We start from the raw sequence: 20,801 nt of genomic DNA on the forward strand, positions 1-20,801 counted from the left end.
GGCCTATAAACAAGAGTTTTTCCAAATGACATGACATTTTGCACACAATTCTCATTTGCCATCCCCAAAATAAAAGTATGGGAGCCAAAGTCATATTTGGTAAAGCGTAGCCGTAGCGATGACAGAAACAACCCATGTTATAACTATGGGGAAACCGCAAAATCTCTAAAATGACCACATTTTTACACTTCACACTTTAACAAACTCCTCCTAGGGCGATTACCCGATCAAGTTCATATTTGGGGAGAATCATCTACACAAGCGGGGCATCAAAATTTATCCATATTTTGATTTTAAGTACTAGGGTCTCTGTGCGGTAGAGCCGCAAATATATGTCACAAATGGGAAAAACGCCAAATCCTTGAAATGTTCACATTTATGCTTCACACTTTAATGAACTCCTCTGTGGGCAATAGCTCGATCAAGCTCATATTTTGGGAAAATAATCTACACAAGCGGAGCATCAAAAGTTATCCATATTTTTATTCCAAGTGTCATGGTCTCTGTGCGCTGGAGCTGCACATTCGACCGATATTTGTGTTCATTTGCACTGGTTAAGCACAGCATTGAACATGTCCAATGTGTCACTGTCTTAGTTCTTAGACAATTGCGTTAGCGCCATCTCTGTAAAATGCAGAGAGCAGAGTCGGAAGGCCGGCGGCCCGCGAGGGCCGTTGGATGCCGCTTGCGGCTTTAATTCTTCTTCTTCTTCTTCTTCTCGGGACCAACCCCCCTATTTTTCACCCAGTGAACATTGACGAAAAGTCACAAAAATTTGCACACCTCTAAAAATCGTGCCTCTCTACATTCTGGCTATTTCCCTTTTCTAAAATAAAAAAAAATTGGCGCGTCAGCGCCCCCAAATGTACCAAAAATGCATTGAGAGATGGGAAATGACCCAAAAAAAATCTGATCGTAGAATCATGAAATTTGGCGCAGAGGTAGATGGTGACAAGAGAAGTAAAAAAATGGCTTCAAAAATGGCTAAACATGATTTTGGAGTTTTTCCAAACGTCGTACTTTTACGAACTCCTCCCAGGGCGTTGGCCCTAAAAAGCTGAAATTTGGTGAAAATGCTACTGAGGAGTGGGACATCAAAAGTTATCCAAATTACATTGATACCTCTCACGGTCTCTGTGCGGCGAAGCCGCAAACTGTAGCTAGAATTTCAGAAATCTCCCATATTTAAAATTTCTGCCGTTTGCGCGGATAAAGTCCGAATTGCGTCAAATTAGAATCAGTTGTTAAACTCTTTGCCCTAAACCTACTTGAAGTGAAATAAATTCATTTGGCGCCACAGCGCCCCCTACAGATTTTATATGGAGGTTAAATGTTTAGTTTTGCGAAATTATATGAAATTTGACACACAACTCAATTTTAGCATCCCCATCAAAAAAGTCAATGAGACCCATGTCATAATTGTTATGGCGTTGCCATAACGATGACCGAAACCTTCCATGTTATTCCAATGGGGAAATCGCCAGAACATGTTTACACTTTAGACTTTCACAAACTCCTCCCAGGGCGTCAGCCCTATTAACCTGAAATTTGGTGAGACTCATCTTCAGGTGTGGACCATCAAAAGTTATCCACATTTTCATTCAAAGAGTCACGGTGTCTGTGCGGCAAAGCCGCACATTTTGCCAAGAATTCAAAATAAAATAGCTTTTTGATGGTAAAACAAAGGGGAGAAGATTCAGATTCAGCAGTAGGCGTAATAAAAGGACAATTGGGGCGCGTTAGCGCCCCCTCCTCTTGCGGCGTGGCGGCGGCGTGGCGAGGGCCGATCATTGCCGCTTGCGGCTATATTTATTATTATTTTTCTTGTTCTTCTGCTTTTTGAGCTCTAATTTGACCCCCTGAACATGCTCAAAAACTCACCAAACTTTGCCCAAAATTCAGAATAGGCGAAAAATTAGATTTTTTCTGGGCCATTTTTTTTTCGTTAAAAAATGGCGCGACAGCGCCACCGACAAAAGTCAAAATACATTGCGCCTATGGGAGACGCCCCGAGGTCAACTTTGTCGTAGAGCTACGAAATTCGGAACACGCATTCCTCTTGTGAGGACAACAAAAAAAATATGATTGTGGCCACGCCCCCAGACTTACCCTATGCCCGCCATCTTCCTTTGAAAATGAAAACACGCTGAGTTAGCCATTTTGTTCACGTCAAACTTTGACGAACTCCTCCTAGGGCGTTTTGCCCACTGACAAGTGGGGCATCTAAAGTTATCCAAATTTTTGGGATACCTTTTACGGTCTACGTGCGGCGCAGCCACAAAGTTGGACAACTTATTTTGGGATATTGCTAATCTAAACATTGCTCCCATTTGATCAAAACGAGTCCGATTTGGACCAAATTTGAATCAGTTGTTAAACTTTCCAGTTTGGACCAGTTTAGTATGACAAAATTGAAATGGGCGCGATAGCGCCCCCTACAGAGTGACCTTTAAATTAACATTGAAGGTCAAAAATTAGTTTTACCAAAATGTTCTAAACTTTACCCAAAATTCTATTTTGCCGTCCCGATCACAAAAGCCAATCACAAAAATGCCTAAATTTTTACGGCGTAGTCGTAGCGATGACAGAAACCTCCCATGTTATCCCTATGGGAAAACCGCAAAATCTCTCAAATTACCACATTTTTAGGTTAGGTACACTTTAACGAACTCCTCCTAGTGCGTTTTGCCCACTGACTTCAAAATCGGTGTACGTCCTCTAGACAAGTGGTGCATCTAAAGTTATCCAAATTTTAAGGATAACTTTTACGGTTTCTGTGCGACGGAGCCGCAAACGTTTCCCAGAATTCTGACTATTTGGCCTTCAGAGTGGCCTATAAACAATAGAGTTTTTCCAAATAACATGACATTTTGCACAAAATTCTAATTTGCCATCCTGATCATAAAAGGATGACAGCCAAAGTCATATTTTTACGGCGTAACCGTAGCGATGACAGAAACATCCCATGTTATCCTTATAGGAAAATCGCTCAAATCAACACATTTTTACGCTTCACACTTTAACAAACTCCTCCTAGGGCGAATACCCGATCAAGTTCATATTTGGGGAAAATCATCTACACAAACGGGGCATCAAAAGTTATCCATATTTTGATTTTAAGTGGTACGGTCTCTGTGCCGTGGAGCTGCAAATATACTGTCACAAATGGGAAAAGCGCTAAATCTATGAAATGTTCACATTTACGCCTCACACTTTAACAAACTCCTCCGTTGGCAATAGCTCGATCAAGCTTTACTTTGGGGAATATCATCTACACAAGCGGGGCATCAAAAGTTATCCACATTTATATTCCAAGTGCTACGGTCTCTGTGTGGCGGAGCAGCACATTTGACTGACACTTGTGTTCATTTGCACTGGATTGGCCATGTCCAATGTGTCGCCGTCTGTCAAGTTCTTTTTTAATTCAACACACAATAAGGGCGCCATCTTTATCAAGTCGAAAGTGCAGAGTCGGAAGGCCGGCGGCCCGTGAGGGCCGTTGGATGCCGCTTGCGGCTTTAATTTTGTTTTGCTCTTCGGTAATGGTACCGGTAGTAATAATTGAGATTATCCAGAAAAAATTACATTATTCTGCCTATCTCATTTTTTAAAAAAACTTTCTCTCTGCCTGTTGATTTCTAATCTTCCAAGCTAATAATTTTGAGAATTTTGAACCATTTTCATAATATGGTTTGGTGAAGAGCATTTTTGAAATAATTTCTTGTTAGGCCAGGTCATTAATTTCACCTCTTATCTTTTTTGTTTCTTGTCGTAATCTAGGATCTTTGTTTTCGGTATGTTTAGCTTCCAACATCTTTAGTTGTTTTTTCAATCTTTGTTTCTTTTTGGCAGAAGCGACAGCAATTACCCTGCCACTCAAAAGCTTAGCTGCATCCCAGAGAATGTGTGGAGAAATTTCACCATTGTCATTTTCTTCTACACAAGACTCAATGTCATTTGACATTGTTTTTATAAATTGAGGGTCATTGGGTAGACTAGCATTAAATCTCTACAGGGATGTAAATAGCATCATGATCAATTAGATCTTTTGTACTTGTGTCTACCTCTGTCATTTTTGATTTAGCTTTGTTGAGTAGTTGTCTATTTTAGTATAGCTCTTATGTGGGTTGGAACAATGTGTATAATGCTGGACATTAGGATTCATTTCTCCCAAGATATCAATTAACCCTATACTAATTTTAAATTTGTATTTATTTATAGATTTACCAGTACTTTGTGAGTTTTGAGAATATCAACTGAACATGCAACTTCCAGTCACTGCCACAGACAAGGGTTCCCTCAGAGTGGTTTGCAATCAGATCTATGACTAATAAAAAGTGAGGTTGTGTCCTAGGGAAGCCAGGGGGGGTAAACACACCTGCATTATTAGTTCCTTTAAACAAGACACAATCTTTATTTTTGTGTTGAAAACTGTTCAAAGGCTATTCTGCTTGAGATCAATATGGACAGGTATAATATATTAATTTTTTTGTGTTAATTTGTTTCTCATGTCATGTTGTTAGTACTTTTGATGGTTTATTTAGACTCAATATGCCATTAAAATTAAAGAGTGAGACTTCACTTCAAATGCTTTGCTTTTCTTGACCACTCTCGCAGAGTAATCATTAAAGAATGAGACGTGGAACTCGTTTAGTCTGGTTGAGTCTGCAAGATGGCTACATGCAGCCATAACACATTGTTTATCACTGAACTTATAGAACTTCATTATAATGGGTCTTGGAGGATGGTTTGGAGCAGGCTTGGGAGCCAAAGAGCGATGTGCTTTATTTTCACAACTTTTGTTAGAAGTTCTAGATATTCAGGGATCCAAGCCTCCATAAACTTGACCACGTCTTTCAGTGTCCCCTGGAAGACCCTTACTTCTGCGATTATAATTCTCCAGGTCGTCCACGTGTTTAGGACATGTACCTGATTTGAGGGTAGAGACCGTGTCTTTCAAATCAGAGATTTCATTTTTGGCTGCTGTGATGCGGCTTTCCAGTTTGGTACTCTTTAAATCTTTAAATCATGCATTTCTCCCAGGGTTGCATCTATTCTTGCATCTACTGTCTTTGTAATGTTATCAGTTATCTCCCGCAGAGCCCCCATAATCACTGGGTCTATTTCACTCCTCTGGTGCTGCACCGGGTCCAGTCCCAGTACCAGTGGAGGTGGAGGCCGGCGCTTTGGCAGGACTAGCAAGCTTAGGTGAAGCATGGCTAGCCCTGTTCTCTGTGGCGTGGTTCTTGTTCTGTTCAGTTTCTTAAACATATTCCCGAAGTAAGTGTCCAAGGTCATTAAATGTCTGTTAATACAGATGCATAAATTCAACAGATTTGGCCACAGCCCGACAGACTAAGCTAAGCGGCCAACATCCAGGAACCCAGAATTTAATTTTCAACACAAATAATTATTAGTTTCTTAAATATTACCATATGTTCTTAGACTAGATATTGTCAATACTAGTTTTAGAACGAATTAGTATATGGGTATTGATACTTTTGTCTACTAACCACTCTGTCAGAATGTCACCTGTGCTAATCACAAACCCTCCTCTGAACCCTCTCCACCTCACGTCCTTGTTTATGAAAAGCCGTGGTAACAGAGGGGGTATAATTAGTGCAATTATGATCAAAGTGCAAAATAATAGGAATTGTTGCAAAGGTCTCAGACAGTGATGAATGCCTCCCATTTGCCTCTTTATACTTTTGCAGAGGCTCTCCTGCTGTGGCATTGTGCTGTGAGCAGGCTCCACTGGCTGTGGCGTTTGGAGAAAAGGAGGAGCTGTTTCTTGCCATTACTTTCTCACTATTGATTCATCTACCAGGCAGGCAGCCAAAGATCCATCCACATCTTCTACACATCACTGTTTTGTGATGTTAGGTGCGAAGGGTCAAACATAACATGGTGGCATGGTAATTATTATACTAATTTTTATAACAGTGTCTTTTATTGTTTATTGTTGCGCCTGTTCTGTCAATGAAACTCTTTTTTGATAAAGTACATGGCTTGGGACCATATTTATAGTACATGGACTAGTTTGGACAGTACATTTGCATGCTCGGGCTAGGTCAGGTTGGATTTTTGTGGGCCAGATCTTAACTCTACAACCATCTTGCCATTGTGAATTATTGTTAATGGTGCAACTTAATGTCGAAGGTTTGAATCCAGCTTGAATCCAGTTTACTTTTATTACTATTGCTTGACCAGCCACACGCTTTGACAATACTTTACAAATACATTTTAGTATGGAATCATATCCTGTCTCCCAATTTCTGATGGCCATGATTGACAGATGGATTAACAAATCAGAGAAACACATGGTCTATTTGTGTCTAAACAAACACGGCAGTTTAGGGGGAAAAAGCTGAAAAAAATAACACAGAGTTTTAGTGAATCAACATCACTAAAACTCTGTAAACCAGTTCATATGTTCATATATCTTTTGCATTTGAGAAATATGTGCTACAAATTAGCAGCTGTGGTTAGACCGTCCCAAGTTAAGAGAGTTTTTTTGGGGCCCTTTGTGGTCTGATTCCAGACCCTTCTTTGGCCTGCATATATCTTGATGGAGATACACCTTAAAAAAGCTCTGCTTTGAAATTCCAATATCAATTTTTGCCCCTTGGGGAAACATATATTATATAATGATTCAAAACCATCCTAGAATCACTGTTTCTTTATATACTACTTGCATTATGTTCTTATGATGTTTTCTTCAAAAAAAATACATTGAAATCACCAATTCTAAGTTTCAACTTGAAGTGGTCACGTACCATGTTTTACAATACGATACAATTGCCACTTGAATGTGCCACAGTACAAACAGCTTTGCAATAATTAAGCCAACAATAGACCTAGCCCGGCACATTGTCTGACTAATTCTCCATTCTGCAGTAAGAATGAACAAGATAAGAGAATTGTTCAAACATTGACAAATTAAAACAAGGTCACAAATGGGTACTTTTTCAGTTGTCAAATATGTGCAGTCTGGTGGAGAATTGTTTAATGGGGATTACAACCCCAAAACATGTTCAACGTATAGAAAACTGAATGAAAATTTGAAGCTTTTCAGCCAGACAAATTAAATGTCTGGCTGAGTATTAATTGCCAAAAGGGAGAAATGTCTGAAGATCTTGGCCCAAATTTGCTAACAGAGTCTGACACATCTGTCACCATAGTAACAGATGCACTGACCTGGGATCAGCCCTGGTCCACACTGTCTGTACCTTTGGGGATGGCTGCGTACTGTTGGTCAGTGTGTTGGGAAAGGACACATGAAAACACATACTGTCTCTGCAACGCTGCAACAGGAGTAGAGCCAACACAACATCTGCTGCTCCTGTGTAGGACTTCCAAATGCAACTTATCAACAAAACACATAGAGGACCTCCCAACCATCTCATCCACCCCAGGGACAGAGCACTCTTTTTGAGAAGCACTGTTTCAGTTCATTTTGGGGCATGTTCAGACAGTCTCGTATAGTTCCATTTTGCCCAGATTTAATGACAAGTACTGGTATGATTTTAAAGTGCACAGAGTCTGTGTCAAGTCTGATGGATTGTTATTTGGTAGATGGTTGATCTTTCACAAGGATTTTTTGTCCAGTAGGCAGGACAGGACAGAGTAGCGTGAAATGGGGATGAGAGAGCAAAGAACATATAGCAAATTGCTGGAGCTGTGATCAAACTACCATAAGCGTGGCATATTTAGCTATCATTAATACATTTCTAAGTCCTTAGTGAAATTTATCAGCTCTGACCTCTTTTAATGTGTGACTTTCAGACTAGCATTGTCATTTAAATTGCCCTGTGGGTTCTAGAATGAGGAGGGGGGGTCCAAAATGTGTGACTAAACAACTTGTTTGCTGCATGGAAGACCATATCAATGATGGGGACAAGCCCAAAACAAAATGTTTGTTTAGTGATACACTTGGGTGGATGTTTTCAGTTTGCTCGTTTATTACGTCCAGACCCTTAAACATTGACTGAATAACGCAGACACATTAATATTAAGATGGCCATTTAAACTTGTGTGTGTAAACTATACTATTCCCACAATCATATAAATGAGATCAGCTAAAGTACAAACCATAACAGTATTTCTATATGTGACTAAACTAAGTAGGTGAATATCCTTTAGTTCATTCAGCAGTCCATTCCCTCACACACGGCCTCTGTCCCGGGACACTGCCTCTCCAATCGGACCTCTGCTTTTACACCCTTCACCAGAGCAGCTTTATGAGCCTCATTTCTCTGGCCCCATTGCTCTTCATAGACGTCATGGTCTGTCACTGCAGATCAATACAGATAAGTCTTCTTCCCCCTCTATCTCTATCTCTCACACACACAGGCAGACACACACCAACACAGACACACAGACACACACCAACACAGATACACACACACACACACACACACCAACACATACTGTCTACAGTCTACAGTGGAGGTAAGATGTCTGCGGTTCGAAACATGCACACATACTCACTGCAGTGGCCTGGAATCATCCAAAAGAGGTTAGACAATAGACACTAAATGACAACTTGGATTATGTCAATTTGAGGAGGCATTTATTTCCGTACCCACCAGTGGAGAAACAGTCTAAGCCTCCTCTGAATGCTGCTGTTGTGCTCTGAGCAAGACACTTCACCCATTTACATCAGTCACAATACGTGCAACTGGTTGTGAAAGGAATGGCAATTGGAGAGAAATTGAGCCAAATCCCAGTGTGACTGGTTTGCAGTGGCAACATCAACTCAGTGAAGGGATAAGGAAAAAAGGAAGGTCATTACACAATGCTATAGAAGTATTTACTATTTGAAATGCTGCTTAATTCATGTTTGTGTTATTACTGGGTAGTTACGTTATAGTGTGTAGTGTGTTGTTTTCTTTTTTATGTTTAGCGGTTGGCAATACTGACAGAAAAGGATGTCAATATTTTTAGACGGTATTATTTCAGAACAGAAATTTGTTAAAACACATCTTTAAATGTATTAGTTGAAGTTTAATTATCAGACAAATGTGAAATGTCCGTAAAATAGTAATATCACCTACAACAAAACTCTCTCTATATATATACACTATTTTTTTCTTCAAATCAGCTTTTTGTAGCATTTTTTTCCTATAAACTCTATACTCTACATGAAAATTTGGCACGTCTTTAAAACAACATTCATTATATTCAATTATATTCATTACAGTATATTAGCCACCTATTATATTTTTATGACACTGTGGTTGCATAAATTACACATAATTCAACAAAATAAAGTCACTCTCATATTTTATCATTTTTTACCATTAGATAAGTTTTTTCTAAGGGTTTGCTGGGTGAAATTATAAACCTAAAAAAGCTATTCTGGGATAACATTTTAATAATTTTATGCAGCATTTTAAATTTACAAAACTTAACTACATTTTAGTTCAATGAGTCATCCGACCTGTCAGAGACATGTTTTAACATATTTCCGTAAGTTTGACATTATATTGTTTTCAGGATGATCACAAAATAGAGATATTTTTGTTATTACCCGTAGTTAGCGTTCAACAGTCGTGCTACGAAAGTTTCTAACATACTTTAACTTTTGATGTGAAAGTACTGCAACAAGTAAATTTCAACTAATCTAGAGCTGGAATGTAGGGTAATGTAACGTTAACATTTCCCAATATTGTGACAATATGTTGATTTGTAGTCTCCTCTGCCTATCGCAGCGGACTGGGGCCAACTTGAGGAAATGTTTGTTTATAAAATTAATTTCCACCAGACTTTAACCCTGCTCACAAAGGATACAGTTACTATTCTAGTGAAATCTGTAAAACCCACAAAGTATCACTGTCAGTCTGCAGGAGAGTCTCAAAAACCCCGCTAGTTCTATCTCTTCAGTTTTCTCCTTGCCCCGCACCTCGCCCGGCCACAAAACACACAAACACATACACCTGCCCGTACACCAATAAGACGTCAACTGCCGCCGCTCCAAATGTGTTTGCACACCCGCTTTGGTTCACTGCACTTCCTCATTCAACCACTCCCAACAATTTATTCTGACGCGCCACTGAATCCAAGGGGGAATTTAGATTGAGAGGGGAAAAAGGAGCGGGAAAAAATCAGCCTTGAGTAAGTATATGGAGAAACCTGAGAAAGAGAGACAGCTAAATATATGAGTCTGCCAGTCAACATTACAGTGTTGCAACAAGCCGGACTGTCATTAACAAGGCTAATGAACACAAGCGAGGCGAAGGAAGCGCTTTGCCAAACCAATGTAAAGGAATGTCATTGGAAGTGCAGCAAACAATCCTGAGATGTCCACTCGAGCGCATATCACAAGCAGAACATGGAAGGACTGAGAAGTGGCTTGGGTTAATTTGAAAAACATTGAAAATGCTGATTTCATTTGAGAAGTAAACACTGGTTCATGTGATGTGTTCTATGTACTAGCCATGACTAAATTGCACCCAAAATGCAGTGTATAAGGTAAAGATCCAATTATTGAAGTGAAATGTGAAATGTGTACAGAGAAAGGGAAACAGTTTTATTGTAGCTGCGATTATTAAACTTCTGCTGTCTGGAATAAAATATATGCATCATGCTAAAAAACATAAAGCAGGGGATTTTCAAAAGAAAGGAAAGTTTATTGGTAAACCACAATTCCCACAGAGTAATTTAAACTGCTTAACAAAACGTGTACATTAAACTGACCAAAATGTTAGAAAAATACTTTGATATGTACAGAAGACATACTTCACTTGATATTTGTTACGGGTTTGAAATGCAACACGCTATTCAGTGTCCTCAGTTGCGCTCGCCTTTACTCCAGCAACAGATGGTCGACAAAATATGGTCAGTTGAATATTGCCAGTTTGCTCTAACATTTGGTTGATCTGAGTCTTGCCTCAGTTGCCAATAAACTATGAGCGAAGATGCCATAACAGCGCACAGAATAAGATGTCACTCCACCATATCCAATTTAAACAACTAGACACGCCCGGCTTTGGGATACAACCACTACAAGGGAGTTGAAATGGTAACGCCACTCAAAATGTCTTCACTGTTTATCAGGCCTGTCTGTTCGCCTGCAGCACCAAAGAGAACACACGGTGACACAATTATAGCAACATGTCCTTAGAAGTCAAGGAAGACGACATAATACTGATGATGCATGCAGTAAGATAATAAACGTACTCTATGGTAATGATTGCATCGAGCTGGTGCAGTGGGTTTACATAATTACATGCTAAACATTCGAAAAGTAATGTCACAATCAAACATGCCAATGCAGATGTGTAGATAATAATATAATACATGAAATTAATGACACACAAAATAGTCAATTTCAAATTTCAAATGTATTTGGTTATTCCCAAATCAAGGAAGACTAATGAACAATTCAGGCTTAAGAGTCAGCATCATTTATTAATTTATCTGTTCCACATTCAACAAATTTCATCCAGTGTCAGCCAATCACAGCCTCTCATTTTCACCTCTCAACCACTTATTCAGTCTCCCATAAAAGCAATCTTGTCATTTCTATATTTTGGGTTGTAAGTCTGAAATTTTAGGGCTGTCAAAAGAATCAGATCATTAATGCACTGTTATAATCGGGTTATTCGAGGTCTCAGCCTGTGCCACGTCTGGACCCGCGGCTGCTCGCTGGACTTGTCTGTCCTAAATACAGGTGTCCTCTGTTAAATCAGTGTAAAACAGGGCTGAAAAAGTCATTAAGTGTCTGACCCATACAAAACGAATGCACGATTCGGATGAGGTTGTCAAGCTGGTTCAACACCTGTCAATGCTGCACCATTTTTAGTTCCACACTCACCCTTAGTCAGGACCTGCACAGATTCCAGACCCAGAACTCTGAACTCAATGCTGGAGGTGGACGGCCACCCACCAGGGCCACCCAGATCAGCCAGTTAGAAGAGTGATTTTAATGGCCATTGTTGCCACAATTGTGCATGCTGGGATTAGGGTGCTCATTCAACAAATCCAAAGATTGGTCATACTAAAAATAAGACTGAAAGCATAGATGTATATTGACAAATTGGTGCTGTCCAATTATAGTGTTAAAATTATCAATTAGATTAAATTAATTGAAGTTTATTTAATTGCCTGCCTCCGTTGTCACACTTCAATTTCTACAAGTTTAAGCATAGACAATGTAACATATATTATGTACTACATATGTATTTCTAATATGTGTAAATCGTGAACAAACAAAATGAACAAACAAAATACAATACAATACAATAGAAACAGAAACAATAGAAAACTTTTTAGGTAAGATGTTCCGAATTGTGAATTGGGACCTTTGTTATAATTTGCGTGTGAGAGGAAAGTTTTGACAAGTACAATGAGCATCAGTAAAATACAATGACAGTGACAAACGTCATGGTCTAACATACATGGTCCTTAATTCTTGCTCATGATAAAAAAAAATATGGGCTGCTTGTTGCCTTTTATTGTCAGAACATCATCGCAGATAATCTGTAAAAAGTGAAGGTCTTCATTGTCTTCATCACAAACTAAATGCTTAATGTTGCACATATGTGTTATCTATGTCAGATGCCCTCGCTGATAACACTGCTGCTTGTCCCAGCTGGCGTGCTCTCACTTTTGCTCTCATTAGTCACACTCTGTAATTGAACTTTTGCTGCCACTACTTTAGTGTAGAGGATGAAGTGTCTTGCCCAAAGACACAAAACAGTATGCAATTTGACAGGCAGCGATCAAGCACGCAACCTTTGAGTTAGTGGTCAAACGTCTCCACAAAGCTACTGTCTAGTGCCCCCTTGTGGCAGAGGAAAAGTCTCTTCAGAATCATTGCATGCAGCTCCTACAGTCATTCATTGTGATGTCTCTTATCCACTACAAAAGCCCATGACTTAGAAACCTGTGTTTGGGTGTGTTTTCTGCACAGAAGCCCACAGTGTGCTCCAGTGATTTGTGACGCACCTCCGCACACAGACACAGCACACCCTGTAAAAAAAACCTCTCTCCTCTAATTAAGCCTTCTTTATCTGCTAAATGAAGTGAAGATGAAAATGATTAGCTCTGGAGCCGCGCACCTGTCTCTGATCACCGGCACTTGGGCGCCCATTACGCCAATAACACGGGTGTTTAGACTTGGATCACACCGCGGCCCTTTATGGTGCAGTAAATAGCCCTTTGGAGAAAGTATCTGTGCTGCAAAGACAGATTTCATTTGTGTTTCTGGCTCTTCATGGATTCTAGAGTTGATGACACTGGGACAGATGCACAGTTTGAGAGAATATCTTACTCACGGACAGTGGGGAATAACTGAAGTCACAGCATATGTTTGAACATGACTGTCTTGTATGGGAGGCGATGTTTTGTTTCATTATTTGTTTGCTTGTTTTTTGTTTGCTTGCAATATAAATAGAACTTGAATTAAGAACATTGTGAGGTATGATATATGAGTACAGAGTTATGATAAAAAGCAAGCAAAACCAATAAAACACAATATTGCTGCATTCGGTAAATGTTTTTTATATATTAAGTAGTACTTCTTTCATATAGTCCTATTTGACAATTGTGCAAATAAAAAATATATAAAGAAAAGACCAAATGGTGTTTAAATAATGCTGTGAAAAAATAATGCAATCTACAGTCTAATCTCAGCAAAAACTATAGTAGCCATTACATGAGGAGTCTTTTAAACACAGTATGAAATATTATATATTAGATTTCCAAAGAAAACAAAGTCAAAACTATTGTTGTTGTTTTTAGCAAGATTAGAATTTTAAGTTCAGAAATAATCCTAGGAATCTACAACAAATGTTTACCTAGAATACAATAAAAAAATAAAAAAGCAACGAGAATATGGATTTTTTTTTTTTACATTACGCAGGGGAAAAAAAGCCTACATTGTAAAAATCACTTCCTTTTCAAATATTTGCAACAATCTTCTAGAACTTATTGAACTGATTGTCCTCTAAACTCTCGAGTACAGCGAGTGACATTTCAAATATCAATCTGATATGAAGAAACAGCAAGTAAAATACCAACAGCATCTTGCACATCGTACTTTTCCCTTTCCAAACGCTGCACTTACTTTCCTTGGCAGAAACAATTCTATACCTTGACAGGTTTGAATTGGAAAGCAGTCAGGACTTTATTTGGCAGAAGTCGAAGGGTCCCACAAGAATTCCTAATTTCATTTGTGTCCAAATCTAATCCATTCACATTCTATGTTCTCATTCTGCATCATCATTATAAGTAAACAGACACAAGAACAGCCCTCATTACCATTAAACATTAACTATATGCTTTGTAAATCTTTTTATGGCCCAGATAAGGAGAGATCTTCCTTTTCCACTTGTTGTATCACAGGCAGTTCCTATAATCATTCCAAACCTTTATGTCACTTCTAAATAGGGCACAGCCACGTTCTGCATGAACTGTGATCCCGGCTCATTTTACACCATTGTTGTCTAAATTACAGTTTGTTATTTACAGAGAAAAAAATACACTTTTGAAATAGTAAAACTAAACAACTTTCCAGATTATTTGAGGGAATGTGGCGTGTGTAATGACGCGATGAACTCATTTCTGAATGTAGGGCAAACCATGACAGTAAACCCAGCGCGTCTCAGGAGATTTGACATGTGTCAGTCGCAGCACTTACGAAGTTAAATGTGTGGAATAAACGCTGGAAGGGCGTCGCCATGACGTTTGGATTGAAAAATATCACAGACACACGCACGGGATTTTGCTTTGAATAAAAATACAATTGAATAGAAATGTCACTTTTACGCACGAGATAGAGAAAAGCATCTGCCAGTGAGGGCAATCCGTGCGTAGCTGGAAAAGTTTAAGCGTGAAAATAGGTGATCTCCAGTTAGTGTTCTCGGTTTTGGCAGTGTGAAATTGACCTAAAACTGCACTGGACTCACTGAATAAAACAGACAACTCATTGGGGTTTATTCTTCCATTAATTGCTTTCGCTTAATTTTCCCGAACTTAAAACACAGCACAACCAAAGCACTTCATAAAGCTTGGTCAGTCTATCAGCTTTATGAGTCACAGAGTCACGGTTAGTATACTATTATTACCTTGGAAAGACAGAGCGAGCAGCAGTGCCAAGAGAGCCATGGTGTCCGTGTTGGGACAGCTGGGAAACACGGGGATGGTTCAGTGTCCACACACCACTGTGCGCCCCGCAGAGAGACGGCAGCCTCCCGCTACATTCACCGACACAAGCCGGTGAGAACGTCCTCCCCGTGCCACTTTTGTTCCCACGAGCGATGGTAAAGTCCCGCAAGTTTTACAAATCCAAAAATGAGACTGAAGAGCGCACGGCGATCACTCAGTAAATGTCTGTGCCAAAATGCACGCGGCGCACGGCTGGGTTGAGTGTGAACAGAGGCGCTGGAGTCACTCGTGAGCGCGTCTGTGGAGACTGTGGACGCTCATGACGACGCGTCGCTGCTGCAGGTCCGACTCCAGGAGAAACACACCGTCCACGCGGTGCGCAGTGCGCGGCTCATGACGCAGACAGACAGCGGCTATTAACTGGTGATATCCCTCCTCCTTTACCTCCTCTTGAGATGAGCATCTAGAGCCTCCGCGGGGGCAGTGGCCCACGGGGCGCGCGGATCAGCCCACGGTGAGGTCATCCCCACTCAGACATGACGCAAAGCAAAACCTCATTCTTCTTGCTACTGTCAGCATATCCTAACCAGATCAACTGAGTTAAGCAATTTCAAAACGAACTAGTCATAATAACTGAGAAATGTTTTCGGGACTCAAATGAGACAAATACCGTGTCTGTGGTTCACCAGGCACAAACCTCTGAGTTTTAGGCTGCTGCTGGATTAAGTGTTAAGGATTGTTTTGGCCCTCAGGCTTTATTAGACAGGACCATGCAGCATGAAATTAGGATAAGACTTGGGAAAGACATGCAGCAAATTGTCAAAGTCAAATTCAAATTAAAGAGGCTCAGGTCTGTTCACATGGAGAAAATGCGCGCCATCCACTCGCCACTGAGTAGCACAAAGCATTCTCTTTTCTTCCAAGCATCGTCAACTGTTGTTCCGTTTTCCTTCGAAGTGGCTATATAGCCGCGGCGCGGCGGCCGAAACTGCTGGGCTATTTCGTGCCGCGGCTCCTGAAACTGCTGGGCTATTTGACCGCGCCGAGTTAGACCGTGCCGGGTTAGGATTAGGGTTAGGGTCAGGGTTAGGGTTAGAGTTAGGGTTAGGGTTAGGGTCAGGGTTAGGGTTAGAGTTAGGGTCAGGGTTAGGGTTAGGGTCAGGGTCAGGGTCAGGGTCAGGGTCAGGGTCAGGGTTAGAGTTAGGGTCAGGGTTAGGGTTAGGGTCAGGGTCAGGGTTAGGGTCAGGGTCAGGGTTAGGGTTAGGGTTAGGGTTAGGGTTAGGGTCAGGGTTAGGGTTAGGGTTAGGGTCAGGGTCAGGGTCAGGGTTAGGGTTAGGGTTAGGGTCAGGGTCAGGGTTAGGGTTAGGGTTAGGGTTAGGGTCAGGGTCAGGGTTATGGTCAGGGTTAGGGTCAGGGTCAGGGTTAGGGTCAGGGTTAGGGTTAGGGTTAGGGTCAGGGTTAGGGTTAGGGTCAGGGTTAGGGTTAGGGTTAGGGTTAGGGTCAGGGTCAGGGTTAGCCATGAGGCTATATGGCCGTACCGCAGCTCCTGAAACTGCTGGGCCTTAGCAATGCTCTCCACAGCTTTTCTGTTCTTTTGGTCCTCCTCATTGCCCTCTTTGCTTCTTTTTAAACACTTGGACCAGTCAGGGAGCGTGTCCGTTTTTTAGTCATGATTTTGTACTAACTTCAGACATTAGTGTTGAAGAATGTACCAGGTCTGAAATTAAATTCTATCATTTTACTCCTTTCCTTAACTTTTCCTTTCTTTGCCTTTCTTTAGTGTGTTTTTTGTTTTGAAAAAATAAATAAAAATGATTATATATAATCATCAATATATATATATATATATATATATATATATATATACAATGTGTTTAAAATAATTATTTGAATATTTTATAACGTATCTTATAACATGAAAAAAAAAGAATGCTGAACCTTTATAGGGACTGATCTACAAAATCACATGTCAAATGCACAGCCATAGCCACTAGTGACTGACAATAAAGGCACAGAGCAGAACTGTATGTTTATATCATTTTGCCATGCTTTCAGTCTTACAAAGTCATCTGCTGTCTAAAAGCAGAGGTATAACCGTGGGGTTATAGGGACAGACTGCTTCACTGGTTAAAGTGCTGTAGCATTAAACTCATATCATTTGCACAGAAAAGCAAAAGGCAATAACGCTGTTATAGCCTCTAGCAAAACAACAGAAATCACCAGGGCTCCATCTGTCTTTATAATGGGCATGTAATTTTGGACTGCTCTGCAAACTTCTCTTGATTATATTTTATTTTATTAAATCCCCTGAGAATGATTTAAATGTATTTTAACAACCTTCATAGCAGAGAGACTGCCATATCCTAACACAATCCAAATGTCACACATTTTAATTGCCGGTTTAATTACCAACAATTTGGTCTGCAATTTTCACTTTTTTTTTGTTTTTTGACAAGGAACTCTATTTATAGCAAAAGTGTTGCGTTTTATCATCCCCATTTACCTGCACATGCACATTACAGCAAATTATGAATGCCCAAATGCATAACAGCCATAGGATGGGTTATGTGCATGGTTGACACAAACACAATCAACATTTCATTTTTGTTTGTTAAGGATCACAAAAAGCTACTGTACTTGCCATTATTGGTCAATTGAGGTTAAGAGAAAACCATTATTATTGACTATGAGCCGTTGCAGTTGTAGCTGAGGATGGTCTATATGTATATATAAATAAAGCTCGGGTCCTCTATCAGAGGCCTGGGAGCACTGCACTGCACTGCACTTCTGAACTGAGTGTCAGATGTTTTTCCTGGGATCTGCTCTAGCTATTCCTCCAGTTTGGGGGTCACTGCCCCAAGTGCTCCGATCACTACGGGCACCACTGATACCTTCACGCTCCAGGCCTTCTCCAGCCTTGGTATTTCTCTAGTTTCTCATGTTTCTTTTTCGGGATGTTACCATCCCATGGTTCTGCAATGTCCACCACCACTACCCCTTGTCAACCACCATTATGTCCAGTTGGTTCGTCATTACCGTTCTGTCTGTCTGTATCTGGAAGTCCCAAAGGGGCTTGGCTCGGGCATTCTCCACCACCTTTGAGAGTGTTTCCCACTTTGTCCTTGGGGTCTCCAGGCCAAGATGCTGTCCCTGCCAGCATTTTACAGCCCCTATATATATATATATATATATATATATATATATATATATATATATATATATATATATATATATATATATATATATATATATATACATATATACATACATACACATACACATACACACACACACACACACGTCTGACACTTCACTTTAACACCAGTAGCATATGAACTGAAGTGTAATTTTAAAAATGGGCAGATGTCTGAGTCATTTGTGCAGTAATTTAACAGCTTGTGTAAACTCGGCAGATCAGTTGACAGTGGCACATGCTGGTGCTTATGGCATTCATACATTTCATGCTCTGATACTGCTGTCCAGAGTTTATTCTGGGTCATGGAGAACTGTTTTTTTTTTCAGAGTTCAGTCAATGCAGAGGTCTGCTACTGATATTGGTGCTGGTATAGTCCATAACAACATGATTATCCATCATCCTTGTTCACAGAGCACTGATTCTAATCCTGTGCTCATTCTGGTTCATAAACGCATCCCAGTTCTCACATCATGACAGAAAGGCACTGCACATGGTGAGGTAGTAAAGAGTTTGTTCCACTTGACATTTACTTAAAATACGTTGAATTAAAATCTTGCAGGATAAGGTTTGGGTTCTATATGAGCAGTTTTCACTATTTGCCTTGCCATGTTGCCTTTGGGTCCTAAATGTTTTTAACCAGAATAATGCCACTGAGATTTGGGATCTCATTTTCAGGGGGGTCCTGGACCCAGAGGAATGTTTTAACAAGGGCAAACGGAGCTCCCAAAGGAAATGTATGCAGGCACGGGGAGAACAGGCAAACTCCACACAGAAAGGCCTCACGCCGCTCAGGATTCAAACCCAGGTCTTTCTTGCAGTAAAGCGAGAGCGCTAATTGCTGCCACAACAATTCCGCAAATGGGGTCTTGGTTCTAGTCAAAGATCCTCATTCATGTAAACAGCTGTTTGTGGTCCTTCTTTGCCACTAGTCCATGGAACAGGTTTAGGGTTGGATGCACTGTTGGGTTGGATGATTGCATAAATGGAAGAGAGGAGCTGGAGGACACAGTTTTATGGCCAGCCAACCATAAATACCACAAATGTACTGGGACTGCCATCGCTTGCGCTTAAATTTCCTCACATGCAATTCCCATAATTGGTGATGAAAGCAGCTGGGATGGGACTGTGTTGTTTTATGGGCAAGCTTGTGCAAAATTGCTAATGCCTGGATGTCACAGATTAGTCTCAGTGACAACAGGAGAAACATGATAATGGAATTAGGGTGTCGAGCAAACTATCTGGTTTTGTTCTACACAGAATCACAAGCATGAGATTAGGCAGATTTATAGACAGTGGAGCAAAAAGCCAGGGCTGGAGAGACACAAAGAAACAATCAGGTTGCCTTTGTTCCATAAATTAACACCTTATTCCTGCTCAGGTTACAAATCACTAGACAGTTAGCCCGTTGAAGCGCTACGCTTTTTGTCAAGCATTTCCAAAAAAAAACCTTCCTGCAACGTGTAAAATATAAGTGGTATAAATTGGTGATATTTAATCTACAATTTAAACAAATTGAATTGCACATATGCAAAATTGTCTATAAAAACAAGTGTGATATTGGAACTTCAACCAAGACATGAAGCACATTTAGCACACTTCTGATGTATTACAAAAATAGTATCGATATATTGTAAATTGTAAATCGGGAACATCAAAATATGTATATATATAGACAATATTGACATGTAAATTTCTGTCATTATCACCTGCCCCAGATAATGGTATCCAGAATTTACTGGAGATGATACGAAATACATACTCAAATTGGTCCGGATCGACTAGTGTAGTGAAAATAAAGATATATATTTATACAGATCACTCCTTGAACTCGGTGATCCCTCATTATGTCCAGAAGCGATCCATCGACTTCCATTCAAATTTTGGGTTAGGGGTCCATTTTTCAATCTGTGGGAATGGGCTGAGAAACTACGTTCAAGTATTTGTATAAAGTCGAGTTTTAAGACCAGCATCTCACCATTTACATGAAGTACATACAAGTTTTCCCCAAATGAAAGCAAAGCAACAGTGTGCTTGATAACGATATGCACATCACCCCCATATGTAGACACACACACGGACAGAAGTGTCTCCATCCTGCAGATTACATGGCCGTTTGTTCACCCCCAGAGGTCATTCACCCTCACGGCCTGTTGGGCAACAAGCTGTTCAGCTAATCAGTGAAGAGGCTTCTCTCTCCAGGGACCGCCATATGGTGACATCACAGAGCCACACATCACTATACGGCCTTGCAATGGCAAAGTGGGGGGCTTTGTGGGTACATCTGGCTCCACACTGGAGGTCCACAGCTAACTGAATTGGAGTGATTTAAGTGGTGCTTCCCGGGCAATGAACAACTGACAGGAGTAAGCCCAATGATAGGCCAGAATGGAAATATTTGGTGAGATGTTTGATGTGATACAATATGTAACTTCACCATTTGGGGTTCGCCACCATAGAGATGTTATTGCTTTGCCTGGAATGTTCCACACTGTGA

General features: G+C 40.4%; 1 protein-coding gene across 1 annotated transcript in view; it reads right to left on the reverse strand.

Annotated features, from left to right (window-relative positions):
• gfra3 (GDNF family receptor alpha 3) overlaps nt 1-15,589 on the reverse strand; it is a 47,401-nt gene extending 31,812 nt beyond the window's left edge. The window contains exon 1 of the mRNA XM_072436265.1: nt 15,072-15,589. Within this exon, the coding sequence (XP_072292366.1) occupies nt 15,072-15,111 (40 nt within the window). The 5' untranslated portion in view covers nt 15,112-15,589. The remainder of the gene's footprint in view (nt 1-15,071) is intronic.
• Nucleotides 15,590-20,801: the final 5,212 nt, after the last annotated feature.

The sequence above is a fragment of the Eucyclogobius newberryi genome, unplaced genomic scaffold, assembly GCF_026437365.1.
Source record: "Eucyclogobius newberryi isolate DKJ021-1_F unplaced genomic scaffold, fEucNew1.0.hap1 SCAF_11, whole genome shotgun sequence".
NCBI classification, from domain to species: domain Eukaryota; kingdom Metazoa; phylum Chordata; class Actinopteri; order Gobiiformes; family Gobiidae; genus Eucyclogobius; species Eucyclogobius newberryi.